Source organism: Dendrobates tinctorius, unplaced genomic scaffold, assembly GCF_039654945.1.
Source record: "Dendrobates tinctorius isolate UK_male_01 unplaced genomic scaffold, ASM3965494v1 ptg000008l, whole genome shotgun sequence".
NCBI classification, from domain to species: Eukaryota; Metazoa; Chordata; class Amphibia; order Anura; family Dendrobatidae; genus Dendrobates; species Dendrobates tinctorius.
The window spans coordinates 42,467,085-42,493,962 of NW_027361676.1; the positions used below are offsets into that span (position 1 = coordinate 42,467,085).

Below are 26,878 nucleotides of genomic sequence, written 5' to 3' on the forward strand. Positions count from 1 at the left end.
GTCCTGTTGTACCTTGATGATGTCATTGTTTTCTCCAAGACTTATGAAGACCACCTGAAGCACCTGGCTGAGGTGTCTGAAGCCTTGTCCAACTTTGGCCTGAAAGTGAAGTCATCTAAATGCCACCTCCTGAAGCCCAAGGTACAGTACCTCAGTCATGTAGTGAGTGCCGAAGGTGTGACACCGGATCCTGACAAAGCCACCGTCATCCGGGACTGGCAGAAGCCCAGCAACCTCCATGAGGTACGTCAATTCCTTGGGTTGGTAGGCTACTACCGAAGGTTCATCAAAGGCTTCACTGAGATAGCCACGCCTATGCAAAATCTTCTGGTGGGCCAGCCCAAGAAAGCCAGGAAGTAGAGTCCTACATTTGAATGGAATGAGGAACTGGAGAGGTCCTTCACTCGACTGAAATTGGCTCTCACAGGAGATGAAGTTCTGGCTTACCCAGATTATGACCAACCATTTGTTCTGTATACTGATGCCAGCAACATAGTGCCAGCAACAATAGTTTTGATTGTTACTTAGGTATAAGTTGCAGCCAATGGCAATCTCAATCTCTATGTGGTGCCTCTAAATTCTGCTCGGGTAGTACTGTATGCCATATTCAATGGAGTAAGTATGGGGTCTGAGATGATATGTATGACATGGAACGTGAGAAGTATAAAGGCCCCCCCGAAAAAGATCAAGGTTTTCTTGCAGATCAGACATTATCATCCTCACATTGTGGCCTTGGTGGAGACGCATCTGACCAGAGATACTGCTCGGTGCGTGTAGAAACCTTGGGTACAATGGTCTGTCCATGCATTTCACACTAGTTATTTGAGAGGGGTCTCATTGCTGGTACATAGAGACGTTAGATGGGAAGCCAGGGAGACCCGGAGGGATCCTGTAGGTCGCTTTGTCTTTGTACATGCATTGATAAATACCAGGGAATATGTAATCCTATGTGTTTATAACCCCCCACCGGCCAATACGTCCATTCTTCAAAAAACAATGAGCTTTGCCTTAAATTATCCAGACGCGGATGTTATCTGCATGGGAGACTTGGAAGGGAAGGAGCACCATTTGACTTTTTCAACGCAGAATTGGCTGGAATTGAGATCAGATGCCATGTTGCATTTGGAGAGCACCTGATGTGCCCAAACAGTGGAAACCCACCAATTCTAACTCCAACCCTAACCCCAACACACCCCTAACCCTAATCTCAGCCCTAACCCTAATGGGAAAATGGAAATACATTTTTTTAATTTTATTATTTTTCCCTCACTAAGGAGGTGATAACGGGGGGTTTGACTTACTATTTATGGCGGTTTTTATGTTTGGCGGCTGTCGCACGCTAAAAGACGCTTTTTATTGTAAAAATAGTTTTTGCATCACCACATTTTGAGAGCTATAATTTTTCCATATTTTGACCCACCGAGTCATGTGAGGTCTTATTTTTTGCGGGACGAGTTGACGTTTTTATTGGTACCATTTTTGGGTACGTGACATTTTTTGATCGTTTTTTATTCCGATTTTTTTTTTACGCAGAATGAACAAAAACCAGCATTTCAAGAATTTCTTTTGGGGGTGCGTTTACACCGTTCCGCGTGCGGTAAAATTGATAAGGCGGTTTTATTCTTCGGGTCAGTACGGTTACAGCGATACCTCATTTATCTTTTTTTTATGTTTTGGCGGTTTCATGCAATGAAAACAATTTTATATAAAAAATAATTATTTTTGCATCGCTTTATTCTGCGAGCTATAACTTTTTTATTTTTTCGCTGTATGGCGGGTCGTTCTTTGCGGGACAAGATGATGTTTTCAGCGGTACCATGGTTATTTATATACGTCTTTTTGATCGCGCGTTATTGAACTTTTTGTTTGGCAGTATGATGATAAAGCTTTATTTTTTGCTTCATTTTTTATTTTTATTTTTTAAGGGGTTCAATAAAGGGGTTAACTAATGGGACAGTTTTATATGGCGGGTTGTTACGGACGCGGCGATACTAAATATGTGTACTTTTATTGTTTTTTTTTTTATTTCCAAAAAATGAATTAGGGAATATTTTTTTTTTTTTCATTTATTTAGCGATTTTCTATAAATTATTTGTACACTTTTTTTTTATTTTTAACTTTATTACAATGTCCCAGGGGGGACATAACTGTCATGTGACAGATCGCTGATCTGTCACATCACAGATCACTGTGACAGATCAGCGATCTGTCACAGGCAGTGCAGAAGGCTTCCTCGTGCCTGCGCTTTGCAGGCACTGAAGAAGCCTGCTCCCTGAAGGCCCCCCAAAGGTCCCCGCCGCCATTTTGGATCCAGGGAACTGCAGGGAAGGAGACCCCCGCAGCAGCGCTGCACTTTGCGCTGCTGCGGGGGTCTCAGGGAAGCACGGAGGGAGCCCCCTCCCTGCCGATGCTTCCTTAAACCCCCGGTACACTGCAATCGTGTTTGATCGCAGTGTGCCAGGGGTTAACGTGTCGGGGGTGGTCCGTGACCGCCCCTGACACATAGTGCCAGGTGTCAGCTGTGATAATTAGCTGACACCCGGCCACGATCAGCGGCGCTCACTGTGTGAGCGCCGCTGATTGCTATGACGTACTATCCTGTCCATGGGAATAGGGTCCCGGGTCCCATGGACGGGATAGTACGTCTGATGGCAGAAAGGGGTTAAAGGCATACAGATTAAAATTTTGAAAATTGCAATCATATCAAAATTATACCACTTTTATGAAGCCCAATATGTCATGAAAAAACAGTCTCAGAATCAGTGGGATCAGTTGAAGTGTTCCAGAGTTATTACCACAGTGGTCAGAATTGCAAAATTTGGCTTGGTTATTTAAGTCTAAATTGGCTCAGTCTGTAAGAGGTTAAACCTGAAGCAGTATGAAGAAAAAAGTCATCAATCTTAATTTTGTGGATGACCATTTTCATGAAATACATAAGATAACTTTGCTTGTTAGGAAAACAGTCTCTTGTGCACAAAATGTTTTTTACCAGTTACCTGTTAGCCACTTATCGGCAGATACAAGCATAGCATCTCTCTGTGACCGGTAGAACTGTATGACACTGCAAGTCACAAGAAAGACAAAAGATGCTGTGAATATACATCATACACACAATACAATACACACTTGTCTTAATACCACATAGTCACCAACATCACTTAAGTGAACAAGTTTAAATTTAAGCAACTACCAACAGGTGGCGCTATAGAGTTCAAGTCCTCTTGCTCTCTGAAGAGGCAATTTGCATATTAAATTTCCCAGAGGAGCATTGCATGGCAAATAAGCCTCCTTACCTTGACAAGCCAGAGCTGGCACGTCACTCTACACAAGGAGAAACCTTACCCCTTAGACCTCAGTCCAGAGTCTCTCACCTAGCCAAATCAGTTCTCATACTTTGCACTGATGAGGACCAATAGCCTGAAACACCGTGTCTGCAATTTCTGTGTCAGCAGATTCTGATTTGGCTTTTATCCTAAGTCATATTACAAGACTCGTTAAAGGGACGATTGTGACTTGTAGGATCGCTACTACCAACAGGTGGAGCTATAGAGTTCAAGTCCTCTTTCTCTCTGAAGAGGCAATTTGCATGTTAAATTCCCAGAGGAGCATTGCACGGTCAATAAGCCTCCTTACCTTCACAAGCCAGAGCTGATATGTCACTCTCCACAAGGAGAAACCTTACCCATTAGACCTCAGGTTTAAGTGTGAAACTGAGGCAAGCACAAAAGGCAGAGCTTACAACTGGACAATAGTAGTTACTTCAAATATGGATACAGAACTGCATTACAATGGATTGTTTTTGGGGCGAGTCTTCAAAAGGAGACCATTAACCCCTTTCTGCCATGAGACGTACTATCCCGTCCATATGCCCTGGGACTTAATTCCCAGGGACGGAATAGTACGTCACAGCGATCAGTGTTGCCCACGTGGTGAGCGCCGCTGATTGCGGCCGGGTGTCAGCTGATTATCACAGCTGACACCCGGCACAATGTGTCAGGGGCGGTCACGGACCGCCCCCGACACGTTAACCCCTTGCATACCGCGATCAAACACGATCGCGGTGTACCGGGGATTAAAGGGAAGCATCGGCAGGGACGGGGCTCCCTCCGTGCTTCCCTGAGCCCCCAACAGCAGCGCAATGTGCAGCGCTGCTGCGGGGGGCTCCTTCCCTGCAGGTCCCCGAATCCAAGATGGCGACGGGGACCTTCGGGGGCCTGCAGGGAGCTGGCTTCCTCAGTGCCTGCAAAGCGCAGGCAAGAGGAAGTCTTCTTCAATGCCTGTGACAGATCAGCAATCTGTCACAGGACAGTGATCTCCCCCCTGGGACAATGTAATAAAGTTAAAAAAAAAAGTGTAAAAATAATTTAAAAAAAAATAAATCGCTAAATAAATTAAAAAAAAAAAAAATATTCCCTAATAAATTCATTTTTTGGAAATAAAAAAAACAAAAACAATACAAGTACACATATTTGGTATCGCCGCGTCCTTAACGACCTGCCCTATAAAACTGTCCAATTAGTTAACCCCTTTAGCGAACCCCTTAAAAAATAAAAATAAAAAATGAAGCAAAAAATAATATTTTATTATCATACCGCCGAACAAAAAGTGCAATAACGCGCGATCAAAAAGACGCATATAAATATCCATGGTATGGCTGAAAACGTCATCTTGTCCCGCAAAAAACGAGCTGCCACGCAGCATCATCAGAGAAAAAATAAAAAAGTTATAGCTCGCAGAATTAAGCGATGCAAAAATAATTAATTTTTATATAAAACTGTTTTTATTGCATAAAAGCGCCAAAACATAAAAAAAGACATAAACGAGGTATTGCTGTAACCGTACTGACCCGAGGAATAAAAACGGCTTTATCAATTTTACCGCATGCGGAACGGTGTAAACGCACCCCCCAAATGAAATTCATGAAACGCTGGTTTTTGTTCAATTCTGCGTCCCAAAAATCAGAATAAAAAGCGATCAAAAAATGTCACGTGCCCGAACATGATACCAATAAAAGCGTCAACTCGTCCCGCAAAAAATAAGACCTCACATGACTCTGTAGTTCAAAATATAGAAAAATTATAGCTCTCAATATGTGGTGATGCAAAAACTATTTTTACAATAAAAAACGTCTTTTAGCGTGTGACAGCCGCCAAACATAAAAACCGCCATAAATAGTAAATCAAACCCCCCGTTATCACCTCCTTAGTTAGGGAAAAATAATAAAATTAAAAAAAGTATTTATTTCCATTTTCCCATTAGGGTTAGGGCTAGGGGTGTGTTGGGGTTAGGGTTGGAGTTAGAATTGGGGGGTTTCCACTGTTTGGGCACATCAGGTGCTCTCCAAACGCAACATGGTGTCTGATCTCAATTACAGCCAATTCTGCGTTGAAAAAGTCAAATGGTGCTCCTTCCCTTCCAAGCTCTGCCATGCGCTCAAACAGTGTTTTACCCCCACATATGGGGTATCAGCCTACTCAGGACAAATTGCAAAACTACTTTTGGGGTCTAATTTCTCCTGTTGCCCTTAGGAAAATAAAAAAATGGGGGCAAGAATATCATTTTTGTGGAAAAAAAATATGATTTTTTTATTTTCACGCCTGGGCGTTATAAACTTCTGTGAAGCACTTAGGGGTTCAAAGTGCTCACCACACATCTAGATAAGTTCCGTGGGGGGTCTAGTTTCCAAAATGGGGTCACTTGTGGGGGGTTTCCACTGTTTAGGTACATTAGGGACTCTCCAAAGGCAACATGACACCCGCAGACCATTCCATCAAAGTCTGCATTCCAAAACGTCACTACTTCCCTTCTGAGCCCTGACGTGTGCCCATACAGTAGTTTTCTCCCACATATGGGGTATCGGTGTACTCAGGACAAATTGGCAACAACTTTTGGGGTCCATTTTCTCCTGGTACCTTTGGGAAAATAAAAAAATTGGGGACTAAATGATCATGTTTGTGGAAAAAATAAGATTTTTTTATTTTCACGCCCGGGCGTTCTAAACTTCTGTGAAGCACTGGAGGGTTTAAAGTGCTCACCACACATCTTGATTGGTTCAAAATGGGGTCACTTGTGGGGGGATTCCACTGTTTAGGTACATCAGGGGCTTTCCAAACGCGACATGGTGTCCGATCTCAATTCCAGCTAAAAAAGTCAAATGGCGCTGCTTCCCTTCCGAGCTCTGCCATGCGCCCAAATAGTCATTTACACCCACATATGGGGTGTCAGCATACTTAAGACAAATTGCACAATAACTTTTGGGGTCCTGTTACCCTTGGAAAAATAAGAATTGAGGGTGAAAAGATCATTTTTGTGGAAAAATATGATTTTTTAATTGTACCACTGTACGTTATAAACTTCTGTGAAGCCCTTGTGGGTTCAAAGTTCTCACCACATATCTAGATAAGTTCCTTGGGGGGGTCTAGTTTCCAAAATGGGGTCACTTATGGGGGGTTTCAACTGTTTAGGTACATCAGGGGCTCTCCAGACGTGACATGGCATCCGATCTGAATTCCAGCCAATTTTGCATTGAAAAAGTCAAACGGCGCTCCTTTTCTTCTGAGCTCTGTCATGCGCCAAAACAGTGGTTCGCCCCCACATATCAGCGTACTCAGGATAAACTGCACAATAACTTTTCCAGTCCAATTTCTCCTTTTACACTTGGTAAAATAAAAAAATTTGAACCTGAAGTATTTTTTTTGTGAAAAAAAGTTAAATGTTCATTTTTTTTAAATATTCAAAAAATTCCTGTGACGCACCTGAAGGGTTAATAAACTTCTTGAATGTGGTTTTGAGCACCTTAAGGGGTGCAGTTTTTAGAATGGTGTCACTTTTGGGTATTTTCTATCATATAGACCCCTCAAAGTGGCTTCAAATGTGATGTGGTCCGTAAAAATAAAATGGTGTGGCAAAAATGAGAAATCGCTGGTCAACTTTTAACCCTTATAATTTCCTAACAAAAAAAATTTAGGTTCCAAAATTGTGCTGATGTAAAGTAAACATGTGGGAAATGTTACTTATTAAGTTTTTTAAGTTGTGTGCTGTATCTCTGTGATTTAAGGGCATAAAAATTCAAAGTTGGAAAATTGCGAAATTTTCAAACTTTTCGCCAAAATTCCGTTTTTTTCACAAATAAACGCAAGTTATATGAATGAAATTTTACCACTATCATGAAGTACAATATGTCACGAGAAAACAATGTCAGAATCACCGGGATCCGTGGAAGCGTTTCAGAGTTATTACCTCATAAAGGGACAGTGGTCAGAATTGTAAAAATTGGCCCGGTCGTGAACGTGCAAACCACCCTTGGGGGTTAAGGGGTTAATACATTTATTAACAGTCTATAAACACTGTGAATTGGTGGAAGTACAATGCTTTTCATACCTCTCAATGTGCTCCAGGAAGCCGTCTACTCCCCATTTCTGCAGCAGCTGCACTACCATTATCTAAAGAAGAAGAGCATGACAGAAAAGAAGAGAGTAGCAGTTCAGTTTATATGTCCTACTGACTGCCCCATACACATGAAGGCTTGTCTCTGCTCATCGATTATGTGCAGAACAGAAGATCGGGCAAAAAATTAAAACTGCTCAATCCTCATTCATGATCTGTTGGGGGATGGCAGTAAAGACCCCATACACATCACATGGCTGGCAGATCCCGGAGAGTCTTTGACTGGCTTTTAAAAATGATGTATGGGGGGCCTTATAAGAGTAATCGGCATTTTTATTTCATAAATCAAAAATACACATAAAACAAAGAAACTTTGTAATATATCTTATTAGCGAAACCTGCTTCTTACTCCTTAAAGGGAATCTGTCACCCCTTTTTTGAGATATCATATACAGTAATGATATCATTCAATTGTGTGTCACATAAGGATTCTCTTAGTACTTTTGCTTCCCCCTGACCCCGCACCTTTTTTTATATCGGTTCAGATGTATGTAAACAGCCGCTGTCTGGTCCAATGGGCGGGGCTTATTCACCTGCTCTCCCCCCTGTCTTGCTCTACACAAGAAGAAATGCGTAGAGCAAAATAGGGAGGGGGGGAGCAGTTGAATAAGCTCCGCCCAGCGGACCGGACAGCAGCAGCTTACATACATCTGATCTGATATAAAAAAGGTATTTATGCATGAAAGGTGCGGGGTCAGGGGGAAGCAAAAGTACTAAGAGAATCCTTATGTGACACACAATTGAATGATATCATTATATGATATCTCAAAAAAGGGGTGACAGATTCCCTTTAAGCATATATCAGTCATTATCAAAATTCTCACGTCACAGGTAAAATCTTTCTTCAGTGAATACAGATTTTCCCATTATCGAGATAGGAGATGACAGTTGGTGCTTAAGAAGCTCTATGGAGAACTGTAACTGTCGTTTCAGAAAAACTTGCAGCAGAATGTCAGTGTCGACCTCTAGCTGCTCCCGTCTCCATAGAATTTTATAATCACCAACTATCATCTCCTATCTCATTAATGGAAACGTCTGCCTACACAGAGTACAGATTGTACCTCTGAATTGAGAGTGAAAGTTGAATCCAGAAGAAGAAAGAAGCAAATTTCTTTGATAAGATATATCTTCTTTTTACACGTACTATTGACTTAAGACATAAATCAATAGTACGAAGTTAAGGGCCTGTCACACTAAGCGATATCGCTAGCAATATCGCTATAACTTGTGACTTGCTAGCGATATCGCTGTGTCTGATACTTACCTACGACCCGCTCCCCCGTTGGTTATCGCTGTTCGCGCGAGACCGTCCTGGACTGTTTCTCATCGTCAGCTTCCTGTGGAGAGACGAGCGACGAGCGTGGAGCCGGGCGGGAGGACTCAGGATCACCTAGTGTGACAGGTAAGTAGCGACCCCCGACCCCTGCTATGTGGCTGGTGAGATCTGCCTGTGTGGCAGCTCACTAGCGACCACTTAGCGATGCACCAGCGATCCTGACCACGTCATATCGCTGGTACATCGCTAAGTGTGACACTACCTTTACTCTTTAACACCGCGCAGCCAATTTCTGTTTTTTCCTTTTTTGAAAAAAAAATAAAAAAATAAAATGAAGTTTTCCCCCAAAAAATGTTGGTGTTGTGTTGCCATTTTCCAAGACCCGAACCATTTCTATTGTTAGTATGATGGAGCTGTGTGATATCTTATATTTTGTGGGGTGAGACAACGCTTTTATTAGTACTATTTTGCTATAGATATGACTTTTTTGGGGAACTGCATTGATCAAAAAAAGTAATTTTGGCGTTCTTGAATTTTTTACGTTTACGATGTTTATCAATCAGATTGTTTTTATGCTTTGATAGATCAGACTTTTCTAAACGGAGCGATACCACATGTGTATTTTTTTAATATCTATTTACAATGGGCGAAAAGGGAGGTGATTTGAACTGTTAGGTTTTCTTTATGTTTTTCATATTTTAAACATTTGAAAACATTTTTTTTCTTACTTTATACTGATCTTGTTAACGAAGATCGCTGCACATAGCAGAAACATGGATTTTTGTGAGTACTCACCATAAAATCCTTTTCTCCGAGACGCTCATTGGGGGACACAGAGACTGTGGGTGTGTGCTACTGCCGTCTGGAGGCCGACACTATGTATACAAAAAAACAAGTTAGCTCCTCCTCCGCCGCATACACCCTCGCCCCGATAGCGGGCGGAAACCAGTTTAGTGCAAAAGCAGTAGGAGAAGCTGAAAGCGAATTAGCCTTACCGCAGAAAATCATATGTCTGAAAAAAGGACCACCCTACGATAAAGAATTATACCAATTAAAATAAACAAAAGCCAACTGGCTATTAGGGTGGGTGCTGTGTCCCCCAATGAGCGTCTCGGAGAAAAGGATTTTACGGTGAGTACTCACAAAAATCCATGTTTCTCCTTCGTCTCATTGGGGGACACAGAGACTGTGGGACGTCCTAAAGCAGTCCCTGGGTGGGAGCAACTCATCAATCCAAACCGCATGCCTACCTGTTCAAAGGTGTGCCACCGCTGCCTGGAGAATTTTCCTACCCAGGCTCGCATCCGCCGAAGCCTGAGTATGCACATTGTAATGCTTAGAGAACGTGTGCAGGGTTGACCACGTTGCCGCCTTGCATACCTGCTCTGCCGAAGCCTGATGCCGAAGCGCCCAAGAGGCGCCCACTGCCCGAGTCGAGTGCGCCCTTATTCCAGATGGAATCGGCGCGCCTCTAATACGGTAAGCCTCTTGAATAGTAAGGCGATTCCATCTGGCTATAGTCGACCGTGAGGCTGTGAGCCCCTTCCTGCGCCCTTCGGGGATCACAAACAACGAGTCTGTCTGGCGAAAAGGTGCTGTCCTCGACACATACCTCCTGAGGGCCCTTACTAGGTCTAGCGTGTGGAGTGCCTTCTCTACTCTGTGTACTGGGGCTGGACAAAACGAAGGCAAAACGATGTCCTCATTAATATGGAACGAGGACACAACCTTCGGCAGGAACGACGGAGGTGGTCTCAAGACTACCTTATCCTTAAAAAAGGTCAGAAACGGCGCTCTACAGGATAGGGCTGCCAATTCCGAGACCCGCCTAATAGAGGTTATAGCTACCAAAAACACGACCTTCCTGGTAAGGTATGGCAATCCGACTTCCTGCAATGGCTCAAAAGGAGCTTCCTGCAGGACACCCAGAACCAGATTAAGGTCCCAGGCGTCTAAGGGAGCTCTAAAGGGGGGCACTAAATGCGAGACCCCCTGAATGAATGTCTTGACCTGCATATTGCTAGCGATCTTTCGCTGGAACAAGACAGACAAGGCCGAGATCTGTCTCCTCAGGGAACTCGGGGCCAAACCTGCGTCTAGGCCTGACTGCAGAAAAGCCAGGATGTTGGGAACCGAGAAGGACAGAGGCGCAACCCCGTGCTCTCGACACCAGAGAAAGAAAACCTTCCAAGTACTATGATAGATCCTCGCCGAGGCCGGCTTCCGGGCGCTAACCATCGTAGCCACCACTTCACGCCCAAACCCCGCCTGAGTCAGAATCCAGGATTCAACGGCCATGCCGTCAAACACAGGGCCCCTAAGTTCGGGTGGTAGATCGGCCCCTGGGACAGTAAGTCTGGCCGTTCCGGTAGACGCCATGGCACGTCTGCGAGGAGCTGTACTAGATCCGCGTACCAAGCTCGACGGGGCCAGTCTGGAGCCAGCAGATTTGCCGGAACCCTCTCTATCTTGATCTTTCTGATTACCCTCGGGAGAAGAGGCAGCGGGGGAAACAGGTATGGGAGCCGAAACTGGCTCCATGGAAGAACCAAAGCATCCGCTGCGATTGCTCGTGGGTCCTGGGACCGGGCAAAAAACCTGCCCACCTTGGCGTTCTCCCTGGAGGCCATCAGATCCACGTCCGGAGTTCCCCACTGTTGGCAAATCTGCTGGAAAATCTCGGGGTGTAGGGACCATTCTCTGGCCACGACCCCCTGCCGACTCAGGAAATCTGCTGCCCAATTTTCCATGCCTGGTATATGAACCGCTGAGATTACTGAGTGGTGCTTCTCGGCCCAACGGAGAACATGTTCTATCTCGCGCATGGCTGCCTTGCTGCGCGTGCCTCCCTGGTGATTCACGTACGCTACTGCCATGGCGTTGTCTGACTGGACCCGGACTGGGCGACCCACTAGCCAGTGCTGAAAATGCTGCAACGCCAACCGCACTGCTCGAATCTCCAACAAGTTGATCGGCAGATGAGCCTCCTGGGGAGACCACTGCCCCTGTGCTGTGTGATGACGAAATACTGCTCCCCAACCGAGAAGACTCGCGTCGGTTGTGACCACCAACCATTGATCTGGAGGAAAGGGTTTCCCCTGAAGGAGAGAGGAGTCGCGCGTCCACCATTGAAGTGCCCGCCGGACCTGAAAGGACAACCTGCACTGATGATCTAGGGAGAACGGACTCCTGTCTCATGCTGCTAAAAGAGCGTGCTGCAGGGGGCAAAGATGGAATTGCTTCTATTGCTGCTACCATCCTCCCTAGAACCCTCATCCCAAATCGAATCGTGTGAGGGCCTGGCTGCTGAAGACTCCGAATCCCTGCCGGAGCGCCTGAGCCTTGTCTTGAGGGAGAATTACCAACCCTCGGGAAGTGTCGAAAATCATCCCTAGGAATGGAATCCTCTGAGCCGGGGTAAGGGATGACTTCTTCCCATCGACCAACCATCCCAGGCGGGATAGAGTATCCAGCGTGATTCTGACATTCTCCTCGCATGCTTGAAAGGACGGCCCTTTCACTATAAGGTCGTCCAAGTATGGCAGCACTACTATGCCCCGAGAATGAAGAATTGCCATAACGACCGCCATTACCTTCGTGAATACCCTGGGTGCCGTGGCCAACCCGAACGGCAGAGCCACAAACTGGAAATGCCGGCCATTGATCGCAAAACGAAGGAACTTCTGATGCGGGGGAAAAATAGGGATGTGCAGATAGGCATCCTGAACATCGATTGAGGCCAAATATTCTCCCTGCTCCATGGCCGATATCACTGACTGGAGGGATTCCATCCGAAAGTGCCTGACTCTGATGAACCTGTTTAGGAGCTTTAGGTCCAGAACCGGTCTTACTGTTCCGTCCTTCTTGGGGACCGCGAACAGGTTGGAATAAAATCCCTGAGCCTCTTCGCCCTCTGGTACCGGGACAATGACCCCGTTGCACAGAAGAATCCTGATGGCTCCTAGCAACGCCTCTGCCCGGGATTCCGATTTGGGAAGCCGGGAATGAAAAAAACGCTTTGGAGGGTGTCCGATAAACTCTATCTTGTACCCGAATGACACCAATTCCGCCACCCATGCGTCGTGTGCCACCTTGACCCAGACGTGGCGGAACCTGAGCAGACGACCGCCTACTCTGCTGTCCTCGGGTACCTGATGCCTCAAGTCATTTTGCTGCGGGCCTCTGGGACCTAGCTCCCCTTGACCTGGGTGGACGGCCCCGCATCCTCCCCAGCGGGTTGGCTCTATACGTGACCTGGCGCTCTCTGTCTTGGTTGTGACGAACTGGGGCAGTAGAACCGGCCGCTGCCGCCCATCCTGGGGCGCGAAATGCTCGAAAGCGCGCCTGCGGTTGACGAAAGGGCGGTCTACTCTTCTGCTGTGGGAGAAAGCTGCTTTTTCCCCCTGTGGCATCTGAAATAAGCTTGTCTAGCTTCTCTCCAAAAAGCCAATTACCCTGATATGGCAGGGACGTTAACGATTTTTTAGAAATCGAATCAGCCCGCCATAGCCTTAGCCATAAGGCTCTCCTCATGGCGATAGCGTTTGCCGCTGCTAGCGCTGCGCAATTAGCCGCATCCAAGGATGCATTAATTAGATAGCAAATCAGATCGCGATGGCGAGTGACTATCTAAGATACCTCTACGGCAAGTCTCTATCTTGCAGGACTCTATTCAAAGACTCTGACCATGACATCATGGCCTTGGCCACCCATGTTGCCGCGAATGAAGGCAAAAGCGCTGATCCCGATGCCTCATACACCGAGCGGGCAAAACCTTCTATAAGCCGATCCGTGGGGTCCTTAATGGAAGAACCACTAGGCACTGACAACAACGATCTTGAGGCCAGGCGTGACACTGGGGGATCCACAATCGGAGATTCCGCCCATCTCTTACAGAGCTCTGGTGCAAACGGGTACCTCGTCGCTAGCGTTTTCTGTCCCGAAAAACGCTTGTCTGGACGTTCCCTGTGCCGTTGAACCATATCCTTGAATTCTGGATGAGTGCTAAACACCCTGTGTGGTCGCCTGGCCTTCTTAAAAGATATCTTATGCCCTGCGATCAGGGAGACATCCTCCTCAATACCTAGAGTTTGATTGACCGCCTCAATGAGACTGTCTACCGTCTCCCGACACCCGGGGGTATCCAGATCCAAGGATTCCTGCCTGTCCTCATCCGAACTCTGCTCGCCCCCAGACAATGGTGATGGTGAGCGAGACGCCACACTCACGGATGCCGAAGCACCGGAGGGGCCCGGAGACGCCATATGGGATCTTTCCCTGTACGTCTCCTTAGAGAGAGTGCGGCCCCTGCAGGCCGGCGGCTCATGTGAGGTGGATGAACCCTCCCAAACAGGCGAGCCGTCGTCTCTACCCCTATCCGGGGCCTGAAGGGTCTCAATCGCCTTCGTAAGTGAAGCCATAGACCGAGACAGAGATAACGCCCATTCCGGGGGATCCGACCCCCTGGGCTCCGTTGGAGGGGAGGGCTCCTGGGCGCGTTCGGAACTACAGGCTCCACATATTTTAATAGTCTGTGCTCGAGGGAACACAGCCCCACAGGAAACGCATGCGGTATAAAGGAAAGTGTGTTTCTTCCCTTTTCCAGACATACTTTCAGAAAAAAACGGCCAACTTTCTCTCTCTTTTTTTTTTTTTTTTCTTTTTAGGGATACAGGGGTATGAGGAGAAAGAGGACAACCTGCCCTAGTGTGGCCAAGACGGGGTCGCACTTACCCGGGCTCCTGCTGTCTCCCCGTGCTCCTGCTGCTGCTGATCTCCCTAGGTAGGCTGCGATGCTTTCTGACCGCGGCCTACCCCATTCTGAAGCCGGGGCCTCAATTTTATCCAGCGCCCGCCCTGGACCCGGAGGCGGTGCCGGATCTGATGTCACATCGGGGGGGCGGGCGCCGGATCTGACGTCACATCGGGGGGCGGGCCTTCCCCCCGCGGCCTAGGCCGAAGCCGCGGGCTAAATGTAGGCACTGCCCGCCCGCCGGAGCGCGGGCCTCTCCCCCGCGGCCTAGGCTGAAGCCGCGGGCTAAATTTGAGCACCGCCCGCCGGAGCCGCTTCACCCTACCCCGCGCGCACCCTCCCCAGCCCCTGGATGGAAGGAGGAAGGGAGGGAGGAAACTGCGGGAGCCTCCTGCCGCGCGCTCCTTTCCCTGCTGACACCGCAGGCAGGAAAGGGGAGCCGGCTCCAGCACCTGGAGCGTTCGTCGAGCAGCCCTGGCCTGGATCCTCACGCTGCCCAGGAGCTCCTCCTTCCCCTGCTACCATACCTTCTTACCCTGAGGTAATCCATCTTCGGACGGTGCAGGCACCCTAGCTCCGTTCGCCTCGTCTGGGCGAGGAGAGGGACCGTCCGCCACCACGCAGTACCGCCGTCTAGCGTTGGTGTAGCAGTGGGGCTGCACAGACTAGTCTTGTGCCTCTGTGAAAGCCCATGGTTTCGCTACCTAGGGGTGGACAGGGCTAAGTCTGGCATATTGTCCCACGTCGCGGGAGAGGAAACGTGGAGGTACACTCGCATGTGGTCGCCCGTTGATGGTTTGGGGAAATCGGATCCTTTCAATAGGATGCGTTGCCCCTGTCATATCTTCTCAAAAATAAAAAAGAAAAAATAGATGTCTGGGGAAAAGTCCCAGAGATGTCCCTCGGTGCGGGAAAGGATACGCGGAGGCGATACGCGCGCGTGCTCGCCCGTTGATGTTTGGGGGAGATCGGACCCTTTCAATAGGGTCCGTCGCCCCTGTCTCCTCTTCATAGCAAGAAAATATAAAATAAAAAAAAAAAATAGTCTGGGGAGACCCAGACTGCGTGTGCCTCCATCAGACACTAAGCAAAAACTGGTTTCCGCCCGCTATCGGGGCGAGGGTGTATGCGGCGGAGGAGGAGCTAACTTGTTTTTTTGTATACTTAGTGTCGGCCTCCAGACGGCAGTAGCAAACACCCACAGTCTCTGTGTCCCCCAATGAGACGAAGGAGAAATCACAGTCTCGTTTGAAGCCCGGCCACAGGCAGGGTTTCAGAGCAGCTCCGTATTGACAAGAATGGGGGTAATCAGCTGACCTCTGGCTGTCAGGACAACCCATCTGCGACCCGCTATCACGTCACGGGTGCGCCGAAGGGCGTAAGTATGCACACGTGTGTATTAAGTGCCGCTGCCAGAGATTGACAGCGTCATTTAACAGGTTAACAATTGCAGACGGAGCTCTGCTCCTCCCACAAATGTTAGCAGCAGGTCCTGGCTGTACTACTCAGCTATCACCTGCCCGCACCATACACCTGCTTCCGACATATGCCGTATTTCTATGACGGATGTCGTGAAGGGGTTAAGGGGGTTGTCCGGGACCTTAACACTCAAGGCCTGTCCTTAGGATAGGTCATCAATGTCTGATAGGTGGGGGTGCAATACGCAACAGCCCGCCAATCAACTGCTCCTGGGGTTGGTGACAGCTGGAACTGCTCAGTTACGGTGCTGCACAGTACAGCTCCATCGACAGAATAGTGCCGTGGCTGGGTACTGCACATTCCCCCTATTTGATTTGAATAGGGGGCGGATGTGTAGTACCTGGCTGTGGCCACTATACAGTCGATGGAGCTGTACTGTTCAGCTCCGTAACTGAGTCGTTCCAGCTGCTGCTGACATCGGGAACAGCTGATTGGCTGGGGTGCCAGGCGTCGCATCCTCTCTGATCAAACATTGATGGACCTATCCTAAGAATAGGCCATCAATGTTAAATTTCCAAACAACCGCTTTAACTCTTTCTACTATCAGATGGCTTATTCTCCTAAAGGGAAACATTCAGATAATAAATAAATTGCTAAGCAAGAAATTTCCAAACATGGAAGAAAACTTTCTAATAACTAACCATTATTACAAAAATGGTATGTGTATTTTTACCTCCTGAAAAAAAAGCATTACTGACAGTATAGAAAGTTTGAGAATCCTGTACAATTACCTGAGTAAAGGCACTAGTATGTAATGTTGACGCCTGCATGTGCAATACTATCTGGTCTATAAGTGGTTTGGGGCCAGTTAAATAACCGATCCTTAGTCTGGTAAAAAAAAAAAAAAGATAAGCTCTCTGTTAGAATTATAGCTAATATACAGAAGTGCTGCATAATATTGTATATTACCCACACAATTCACCAATCAAGTCATTAATAATGAGCTTACCCTGAAGACAGAATCTTTGACATGGAGTCAGCTCTAATAACTCTACCATCAATGTCCATTGACAGAAATGATGGTGCCCAGGGCTAGGGAAAGCAAAGAAAAGAAGAAAACTTTACATTCCTTTAAAATATGCTCCTCAGCATTGAAGTTGCAACAAAAAGAAAGAAAAGTAAAGGACTTATGGAAACCAGAGGATGGATAGACATGTTAATAATTTTCCAAAAAAATGGAAACAAAATTTTCAAAACATCTCAATTTATTCAGTATTGAGTATGAGCGCCACACGCAGAAATCCCCACACTTACAGGCCTTGGCTGCTATTATTAAGGTTGTTAATGGTTCTCTGAGGAATGTTCTGCCATGTTGAACGCACTTGGGCATGCAAATCATCAAGATCCACTGCTGGCAGCCCCTTTGCATTTGCCAACCAATGTCCCAGAAGTGCTCAATGGGAGACAAGTCCGGAGATGCTGCAGTCCATGGGAACATGTTTAGGCCACGCAGGTAGCTCACAGTAGAACAAGCAACATGTGACCTGTTGTTTACATGTTGAAAAACATCTCATGGGATAATTTGGAGCAATGGCGGTAACACAGGATCCGCGGCTAAATTAATATAATGCTAAACTGTTTGTGCACTTGGAATATTGACAAGAAGGGTTCGGCTACTCTATATTATGTCACACCACTTCACAATATCGAGAATAGGACCAGTGTGATGCTCCCTTGTGAAGACCTCTTAAATGACCCAATGCCATCACTCTCAAAGGCAGGAGAATAAGATGGCAATGGTGGTTTATCCTCTCAGAGATGGGCACATAATTTATTCTGGAAGCAATGATGGCCGGAAATTTGTCTGGAGACCAAGTGGGCAACACTATGAAGAGGCCTTTACGATGGAACACACCATCACACCGGTCTTATTCCCAGGATTACACACTGCTCAATTAATTAACGGGAACACTTAAACACAATTTACTACCAAGTCAATCCCACTTCTGTGAAATCCACCTGTCCAGTTATGAAGCCACACTGATATTGGATCAATTTCTCCTGCTTTTGTGCAAATGGAACAGGTAGAAATGATATGCAATTAGTAAGGCAATCCCTATAAAGGAGTGGTTCTGCAGGGGGTGACGTCAGATCATTTCTCTGTTCTCATCCTTTCTGGCTGTTGTACAGTAGTCTGAGGCAGTGTGTACAACCCACAAAAGTTGCTCAGGTAGTGCAGCTCATCCAGGATGACACATCAATGTGAGCTATGGCAAGAAGGGTAGCTGTGTCTGTCAGCACAGTCAGTGTCCAGAGCATGGAGCAGATACCAGGAGACAAGCCAGTACACCAGGAGATGTGGAAGGGGCCGTAGGAGGACAACAATCCAGCAGCAGGATCGCTACCTCCTCCTTTGTGGAAGAAGGAACAGGAGGAGCAGTGCCAGAGCCCTGCAAAATTACCTCCAGTAGGCCATTAACATCCTTTGTCTGCTCAAACTGCCAGAAACAGACTCCATGAGGGTGGTATGAGGACCCGACATGCACAACTGGGTGTTGTGCTTACATCCCAACACTGTACAGGGCAATTGGCATTTGCCAGAGAACACAAAGATTGTCAGATTCGAAATTGGTGCCCTGTGCTCTTCACGGATGAGAGCAGGTTCACACTCGGCATATGTGACAGACATGACAGAGTCTTGAGACGCCAAGGAGAACATTCAACTACCTGCAACATCCTACAGCATGACTGTTTTGCCAGTGGGTCAGTAATGGTGTTGGGAAGCATTTCTTTGGACAGCCGCACAGCCCTCCATGTGCTAGACAGGGATACTCAGACTGCCATTAGGTACCGGGATGAGATCCTCAGACCCATTGTGAGACCATATGCAGGTGCACTGGGCCCTGGGTTCCTTCTGATGCATGACAATGCTAGGCATCATATGGCTGAAGTGTGTCAGCAGTTCCTGCATGATCTGAATCCAACAGGGCACATCTGGGACATCACGTCTCATTCCATTCACCAACGCTATTTTGCACCACAGACTTTCCAGGAGTTTACTGATGCTTTAATCTAAGTCTGGGAAGTGATCCCTCAGGAGAACATCCGCTGCCTCATCAGGACCATGCCCAGGCATTGTAGGAAGGTCACACACGCATGAGAAGGCCACACACAGTAATGAGCATCATTTCTTTGTCTTGAGGCATTTCCACTGTAGATGGATTAGCCTGTAATTTGATTTTTCACTTTGATTTTGAGTGTCATTCCAAATCCAGACCTCCATGGGATATTAATAATTATTTACATGATCATTTTTATGTTGTTGTTGATCTCAACGCATTCTACTATCTAAGGAATAAAGATGTGCAACTGGAATATTTCATTTAGTGATATCTAGGATGTAGTATCATAGTGTTCCCTTTATTTTCTTGAGCAGTGTAGTTTGGTGTGGCATAATATACGTTAGCCAGACCACTCTATTCTTTATACCAGGTACATTATTTATTCGGCATTTCAATGATTTTGTCCTGGCAGAATGTTGCTTGTGCAATTATGAGCAGTCTGTGTAGCCTAAACATGCTATCATGGGTTATAGCATCTCCAGACTTGTGTCTCATAGAGCACATCTGGGATGTCATGGCTTGGCAATTGCAAAGAAGCTGGCAGCAGTGGAGCTTAATGATTGGTGTACCCAAATGCATACTTCATACTGAATAAATTGAGATGTTTTGAAAATTGTGTTTCCATTTTTCATCATTTGCATATCATTAACATGTCTATCATTCCTATAACTTCCTAAGGCTTTTCCTTCTTGGTGTTGTAACATCAATGTTGAGTAATATAGTTTAAAAGTGATAAAAGTACATTTTAAGAAACTTGTATCTAAATCTTTGCTCCTTGAGTCACCCACTCGTCAATCAAAGATATTACAGCTAAGCTTACGAACAAAAACTTCACTTGATGTTCTTCTGAGATTGTCAATATGCATTTGACAAACGAGTTCCTATAAATGACAAAGGCTCACCTTATTGAACTGTAGAAAGTAGTAGGGATCATCCTCCACAATAATCAAATCATATTCTTGTGCAATCTATTAAAAGAGATATATAACTGTTACAGTCCACTATGAGGTTTTCAATATTCAAAAGCCCGCTTCTTTCTTGTGTAGAGACTGCACCGTACCCAATTGTTCATGAGAATACAGACTGAGAACACAACGCACAATGTACTGAAGATAAGTGGTTGCCCTGGACTTTGTCAGAAAGTAGATTATCACACTTTTTCATTGCCCGTACCTTGTAGACTTCTATTTTGCGGTCCCTGGTAAGAGAGGCTCCGGTGGGATTGCCCCCATTCGGAATAGTGTAAAGAATTTTAGGGGATTTCTTTTCAGGTATGATTACATCCTGTGGTCGCCACCTTGAGAGAATATCTTTAAGAGCCTGAGGAATAATGCCATGCTGATCGGTGGGGACACCAATGAGGTTACATCCTAGTGGTTTTACCTGGAAATCAGAAGGTTTAATCATCTATCAGTGATATAGCATTATATAATCCTTTTGTTCATGTTCTTTCCCAACATCACTATTTATACCATCTCTACATAAAATTACCTTTTGTATCCGTTAAACTTTTTTTATTAAAAAAAAATACAAATAACGCAATGGTGAACCATCAATCTAATTACGTTATGGTCATACATGCAACAATGCAGATGACTGCACAGTGCCAAATCCAATGGATGATGTGATCATATAATGACAAGAACAAAGGTACTCACAGCTGCCAGAGTCCCAGAATAGGTTGGTGTGTCTATCAATACATTATCTCCAGGGTTTACAAGCATTTCAAATACCTAAAATGTTTGATTAGAAAAATATTTATTACAATGCCACTACCAATAATATACTCATGCTGCCCTTATTATGCTGCATGGAGCAATAACCTCCGCTCGTGTGCAGTGATTCAGAAATGCCTTTTTGCCATTTGATTAGCTGATATTTCTTCATCAGTGTTTTACAAATGAAGAAAATAATTTAACAATTAAACACAACCCTATGAAATAATGCGTATGGGTCAAAAACACTAGACAAGCAGAATTGTAACGTGTGCAACCCCTGAGGAAGGAAAACACGTTTTGCGAAACGTGTAGGTTTGCTTTTTAGTCTGTGCCCCAATTTGTACAACTTTCATGTCACATAACTTCAGTCTGGAACGTACGAATAGATTTTGCTGAGTGAGTGCTACCGACCAGAGCCATAGCGTAAGGAGGATTGTTATTTGCCTTTTTATCCAGTTTTGCTTCTCGATGTGCAGTAGACTGAAGGCATTCTCCCAAACATTCAACCAGAGAAATGTAAAGTTCAAACGTCATGCATAATAATCAAGTGGATTAGTATATCTGTGCACTAGGGATTATTTAATTTGAAGATTGCATTCTTGTCTAATGTTTTTGCCCCATACTCATGATCTGATAGGGTTGTGCTTACTTGTTGGATGTGTGAAATACTTCTTGGCAATTGTTTAAATATCTGATTTTTGCCACTTATGTGCAAATAGTCTTTTTGTATATATTTCATTCATTAAAAGTATTTTAGACATTTGATGGATTGACGTGTTCTTTTTTGCAGCATTTGTGAACAATAAATAGAAGCGCCAACTGTGGGTTTAATTAAGTATCTTGACCAAATGACCATGTTTTCCCAGGCATGTACATGTACAGCATGTGTTATAGACCCAAAAAATGAAATCTCAGATTCACCATCTTACTTTTGACAATCCTTCTTGGCTGCCAGTTGTGACGCACATAGCCATCTGTCCTTGGTCCGGGCTGTATGAAAGGGTTGGTGGATTGTGCAACTTTTTTTGCAATTCTTTCAACCAAGATACCAGTTCTGGAACTCTAAATATTAATACAAATGAATGGATTTAAACTGAGAGATTAGATAAAATTTTAAAATAGAAAGATACAATTCGTCAGAGTTATCAGATAATACAAATGTGCTAAACCTAACATAGAGAGTCAATACAATTTTGCAAAACGTCTTTTTCTCTTGTCATAGCTGTCAGTGGTTACCGTATTTTTCGGACTATAAGACGCACCCCAAATTTTGTGGTAGAAAAATAGCAGAAAAAAGATTTTTATGAAATGGGGGTCCATCTCATTGTCCGAATTTAAGGTATCTTAAATCTCAAAGCATGAGGACCATTATACAGTGTGTGTGTGGGGGGGGGTTACTGTGAAGACCACTAAAGAGTGTGGAGACTACTGTTTGGGCACAAAGGAGACATTTTACTATATAAGGGGCACAAAAAAAACGCAAATTGGACATCAGTTCACACAAAATCCCAAATATGGGCCGGACAAAATGTTGTTCCAATACACACAAAGGAAATAAACTTGTGTATAATAAAAGATGTAATTACAATAATTTTCTGGGAGAAATACTTCATTTTCTGAAACAATTTCAAGGGTAGTAACACTTTCAGCCATGATTGTATATGTAATAGGATTGTATGCCCAATCAGTACCAGTCTGAGCAGTGCAGCAAAAAAAGCAATACTATTTGGACATTTGGTACCTTAACTGACATCTTTGCCTAAAGTTTTGGTGTAATAAAGCCCAGTTATCTATTTATACAATTGCCTTGCAATGTTTTCATTTCCTATTCTGTCCAGATGTCATCGTATCCCAGAATTCCAAGTGGAGAAAGTTCACCGACCGCCATACTGGGAACTCCCAAGTGATGGGTGCTCCAACATGGAAACTGCTGCTGGTACCAAACTATTGTGTGGTACCACCAGCAGAACACCATTGCACCACACACTCACGCAGCCTCTTGCGCGGTATCACCAGCGGAACACCGTCGCACTGCACCAATTCTGCAAAGGTGCAGTGAATCATACAGCTGATCCCGGCGGCAGATGCGTGACGTGTCTAAAGGCAGACGAAGCCGGTCACATTAAAGGGATTTTCCCACGAACGAAAGTTCATTTAAAAAATTGTCTGTGTCTGACCTTGTACGGAGCATACCACATCTCCTGGGCAGGGGAGGAAGCAAAAGACAATACTGACATTACAGCAGGGCATGGCAGAAGATTCATTTTGTGATGTAAAATATTTCACTGACTGTGCGATCTCCTGCTGTAATGTCAGTATTGTCTTGCTTCCTCCCCTGCCCAGGAGCTGTGGTATGTTCTGTACATGGTCAGACACAGGTGTGAGAGAGACTGAGCACAGGAGGGGGACAGCACATGAGGGGAGAACACAGCACAGGAAGGCAAGAGACAGCAGACAGCACATGGGAAAAAGAGAGTGGATAGGTGGGTGAGCACATGGGGGGGGAGATTCTCAACGCTGCAAAGCCTGCCTCCATCGTGACATTACCGCCCTCCCGATGTGATAGCATCGGGCCTCCATCTAGTTATAACATATTTAGAGATACTGCTTTAAAGGGATTGTCCAGGTTTAGGCTGCAAGACTGCAATAACTCTTTTTGACTGAAGAGTTGTGAATCCCCATATCGCATGCATTGTGTGCTGTAAGCATTATCCGTTGCAGCATATGACCGAAAGTTTGCGATTTGCATGCTTCCGGCCACATTCCAACCAGACACTTGCACTAAGAGAGGCCAAGTCCCTCTAGTCAACACATGACCGCATGTATGCAGATCACAAACTTGTGATCATGCGCCCATCAAAGCTGTTGCAGACACTGGAGAATCCTTACAATGCGCAGTGTGCATAACGTGAAGATTGGATTCACAAGTCTGCAGTCACATAGAATGAGCACAGAATTGTAGCCTAAGACCGGATGACCCCTTTAATATAAACATGTATCTCCGCATAAATGTTTTTCTTATTTAAAATCAGCACCGGTCGTCATATTCAGGGCTGCTACTGCACCACTTGACCACATTTGTGACCAGACAAATCACACAGAACAAAGATGTCACTTTTCTCAATGTAAATACGAGACTCACAACAAGGCTCCCATGACCTGTACGAAGTCTCAGACTTGCATTGAGAAAGTACTCTACAAAAATACCGTTGTGTGATCCGCTGGGCTGTGGAGTCAGTAAGCCAAACCTTCGACTCACACTCCTCAATTTCCTTGACTTCTAACTTAGATTACAACTCCCTGCCTCACTACTGAGCATGTACATAAAGTGCAGCACAGATTCATCTCAGCTATGACTCCACAGCACTGCCTCACTACTGAGCATGTACATAAAGTGCAGCACAGATTCATCTCAGCTAAAAGCCTAGATCATCAGATCAGGAATAGAACAAACAATTCGGAACTTTCTCATATTCTTATGAAAACATTTACAGCACATCCTGCACTGAACTACTGAACCCAATTTATTTTATATTTTAGAAGAAATTGGAGTCCGTTAATCTTATACCGACGCCACCAAAATGAACGCACAGACTCCGACTCCACAACCCTAGTGATCCGGCAATTTACTATACTGCTCAAAAAAATAAAGGGAACACTATTCCATTTGCAACAGGCTGTTTGTGTTCCCTTTGTTTCTTTGAGCAGTATATTTTAAAAGCAATCATTATACACACACGACTGCTAACCAAGGGGAAAATAATCAAAAAAGTGCTCTTATAAAAGGAACCTATCCTAACCATGGACAGTAAGAACTGGAGACCGATTCCTTCATTACATCATTCATGTATGATTTACTCTGAAACGTTGCAGCATTTCAGAGACAAACATCCACCGTCCACCCTTATGTATAGCAGGCCACTGTCCGTTCACCATAACCTTCCTCCCCACCATCACTGAAGTAAAATTTACTCATCTCCTCTCGACCCCATCACATCCCACCTCCTCGATAACCTCATCACCAGGCTTATCCCAGCTCTAACCCATCTCTTCAATGTTTTACTAAACTTCTTGTATGTTCTGTTCTATTTTTAAACATGCCATGATCACACCTATCCAGAAGAAGCCATCACTCCACCTGACCCCTTTGTACAGGTATTGGTCCATATCGCTGCTCCTGTTTACATCCAAACTCCTCAAACAGAATGTCCATGTAGAGATTCCTTCCATCTCTAATCTAACTCCCTCTTTGACGACCTACAATCTGGCTTCCATCCCCAACACTCCATTGAAACTGCCCTGATCAATGACTTACTACCAAAGTTAACAGACAATTCTCTATACTCCTCCTTCTAGACTTGTCCTCTGCATTTGACACAGTCGACCACTCCCTCCTACTACAAATCCTCTCTTGCCTCGGCTTCAAAGACCTTTCCCTCTCCTGGATCTCCTCATACCTTTCCAACCTCACATTTAGCATTTCCCAATCCCACACTAGCTCCTCATGCCGCACTCTCTATGTCGGTGTCACTCAAGGCTCTGTCCTAAGATACCTACTCTTCTTAATTTATACATTTGGCCTCATGGCTTCCAGTACCATCTAAGTGCTGATTATACTCAGATCTACCTCTCTGCTGTCCAGAATCCCAGAGTGTCTATCAGTCATATGAGCCTTCTCTCATCATGTTTCCTAAAGCTCAATGTGAACAAATCTAAATTCATCAGCTTCCCCTCATCTCACCTAATACCTGATCTGTCTGTCACAATGACAGTACACTTTCCCCTGTACCGGAAGAACGCTGCCTCAGAGTAACCCTCGATTCCGTCCTGTCCTTCAAATGGCACATCCAAGCTCTTGCCACCTCCAACTCAAAAATATTTCCACAATCCATCCTTTCATCAACCTTGAATCTACTAAAATGTTAGTGCTCATCATCTCTTGCCTGAAGTACTGCAATATCTTCCTTTGTGACCTCACAGCTAACACACTCGCACCTCTCCAGTCAGTACTTAAAGGGAACCTGTCAGCAGGATTGTGCACCGTAACCTACACAATGTGTCAGGTTGTCGCTGTTAGGCTGTGTTCACACGTTGCGTTTTTTTTCCACTTGTTTTTACCAAATAAAACGCTTAAAAAACGCTTAAAAGAAGCTACCCATTCATTTTAATGAATTCCGCACTTTCTTTGCATATTGATGGTTTTTTTTCAGCGAAAAAAACGCATTGCGGAAAAAACCGCAGCATGCTCATTAATTTCGCAGAAAATTCCGCATTTCTTGCTATTTTCTATGTGTCTGGGGACGCGTGGAAAAAAACTACATAAAAAAGCGGGTTTTTTTGCGCAAAAACCATGCAAAAACCGCGCAGAAAACTTGCGGAAAAAAACGCGCGTTTTCTGGGAAGGAGTCCTGTTTTCATGCAGAAATTTTCTGCATACGTGCGCACATAGCCTTATACTGATTAAAATGATAGCTTGGCTGATGAAATCCAGTTAATGATATGCTCATGGTTCGGGGAGGCCTGTGGGGGTCTTAATGCAGTGCTCTGATTAGCTATTCATAATGAAGACTGCTGACAGGTCACTGATCCCTCACTGACATGCCCCCTGGTTTACATAATGAATATTCTATATACATACTTAAAAAAAAACAAAAAACCCTTCTGCAGGCAGACGCCAGCCATGGCACCTGCGCTGCAGCATAATCGCATGTATAATGTGCATATAATTATTATGGTTGAGGTTATCCTGATATTTAGAAAAAAAAGTCCATTTGAAAATGGTGACCGCCGTGCCTGCAGCTATTTGCGTATATAAAGGTGAGCTGATAGCTTCCACTGCACATATGCTGGCAGCGTCATCTTGCTAAAGAAAAAAAAAAATCCTCCTCCAAGATGGCGCTGCCGCCGAGCCTGTGCAGTAGCAGCCATCAGCGATTGCTAATAGCTGCTATTGTGCAGGCAGCGCCATCTTGGAAGATGAATTTTTTTTTCTCTAGCAAGATGGTGTTGCGCAGCAGCAGCTATTGGGTCACCTCTATATACACCAATAGTTGCTACTGCGCAGGCGCCATTTTCAAATGGATTTTTTTTTTTTTTTAATTAAATATCAGGATAACCTTAACCATAATAACTATATGCACATTAC

General features: G+C 45.1%; 1 protein-coding gene across 5 annotated transcripts in view; it reads right to left on the minus strand.

Annotated features, from left to right (window-relative positions):
* AADAT (aminoadipate aminotransferase) overlaps positions 1 to 26,878 on the minus strand; it is a 65,667-nt gene that overhangs the window by 15,305 nt on the left and 23,484 nt on the right. For 4 of the 5 annotated variants that reach the window (XM_073577320.1, XM_073577327.1, XM_073577340.1 and 1 more), the window contains 8 exons: positions 21,663 to 21,795; positions 20,674 to 20,748; positions 20,189 to 20,398; positions 19,918 to 19,983; positions 16,903 to 16,985; positions 16,685 to 16,781; positions 7,381 to 7,442; positions 2,997 to 3,061 (listed from right to left, as the gene is read on the minus strand). In XM_073577320.1, coding sequence (XP_073433421.1) covers positions 2,997 to 3,061; positions 7,381 to 7,442; positions 16,685 to 16,781; positions 16,903 to 16,985; positions 19,918 to 19,983; positions 20,189 to 20,398; positions 20,674 to 20,748; positions 21,663 to 21,795 — 791 coding nt within the window. The remainder of the gene's footprint in view (positions 1 to 2,996; positions 3,062 to 7,380; positions 7,443 to 16,684; positions 16,782 to 16,902; positions 16,986 to 19,917; positions 19,984 to 20,188; positions 20,399 to 20,673; positions 20,749 to 21,662; positions 21,796 to 26,878) is intronic. The other variant, XR_012232551.1, reaches the window with a different exon arrangement.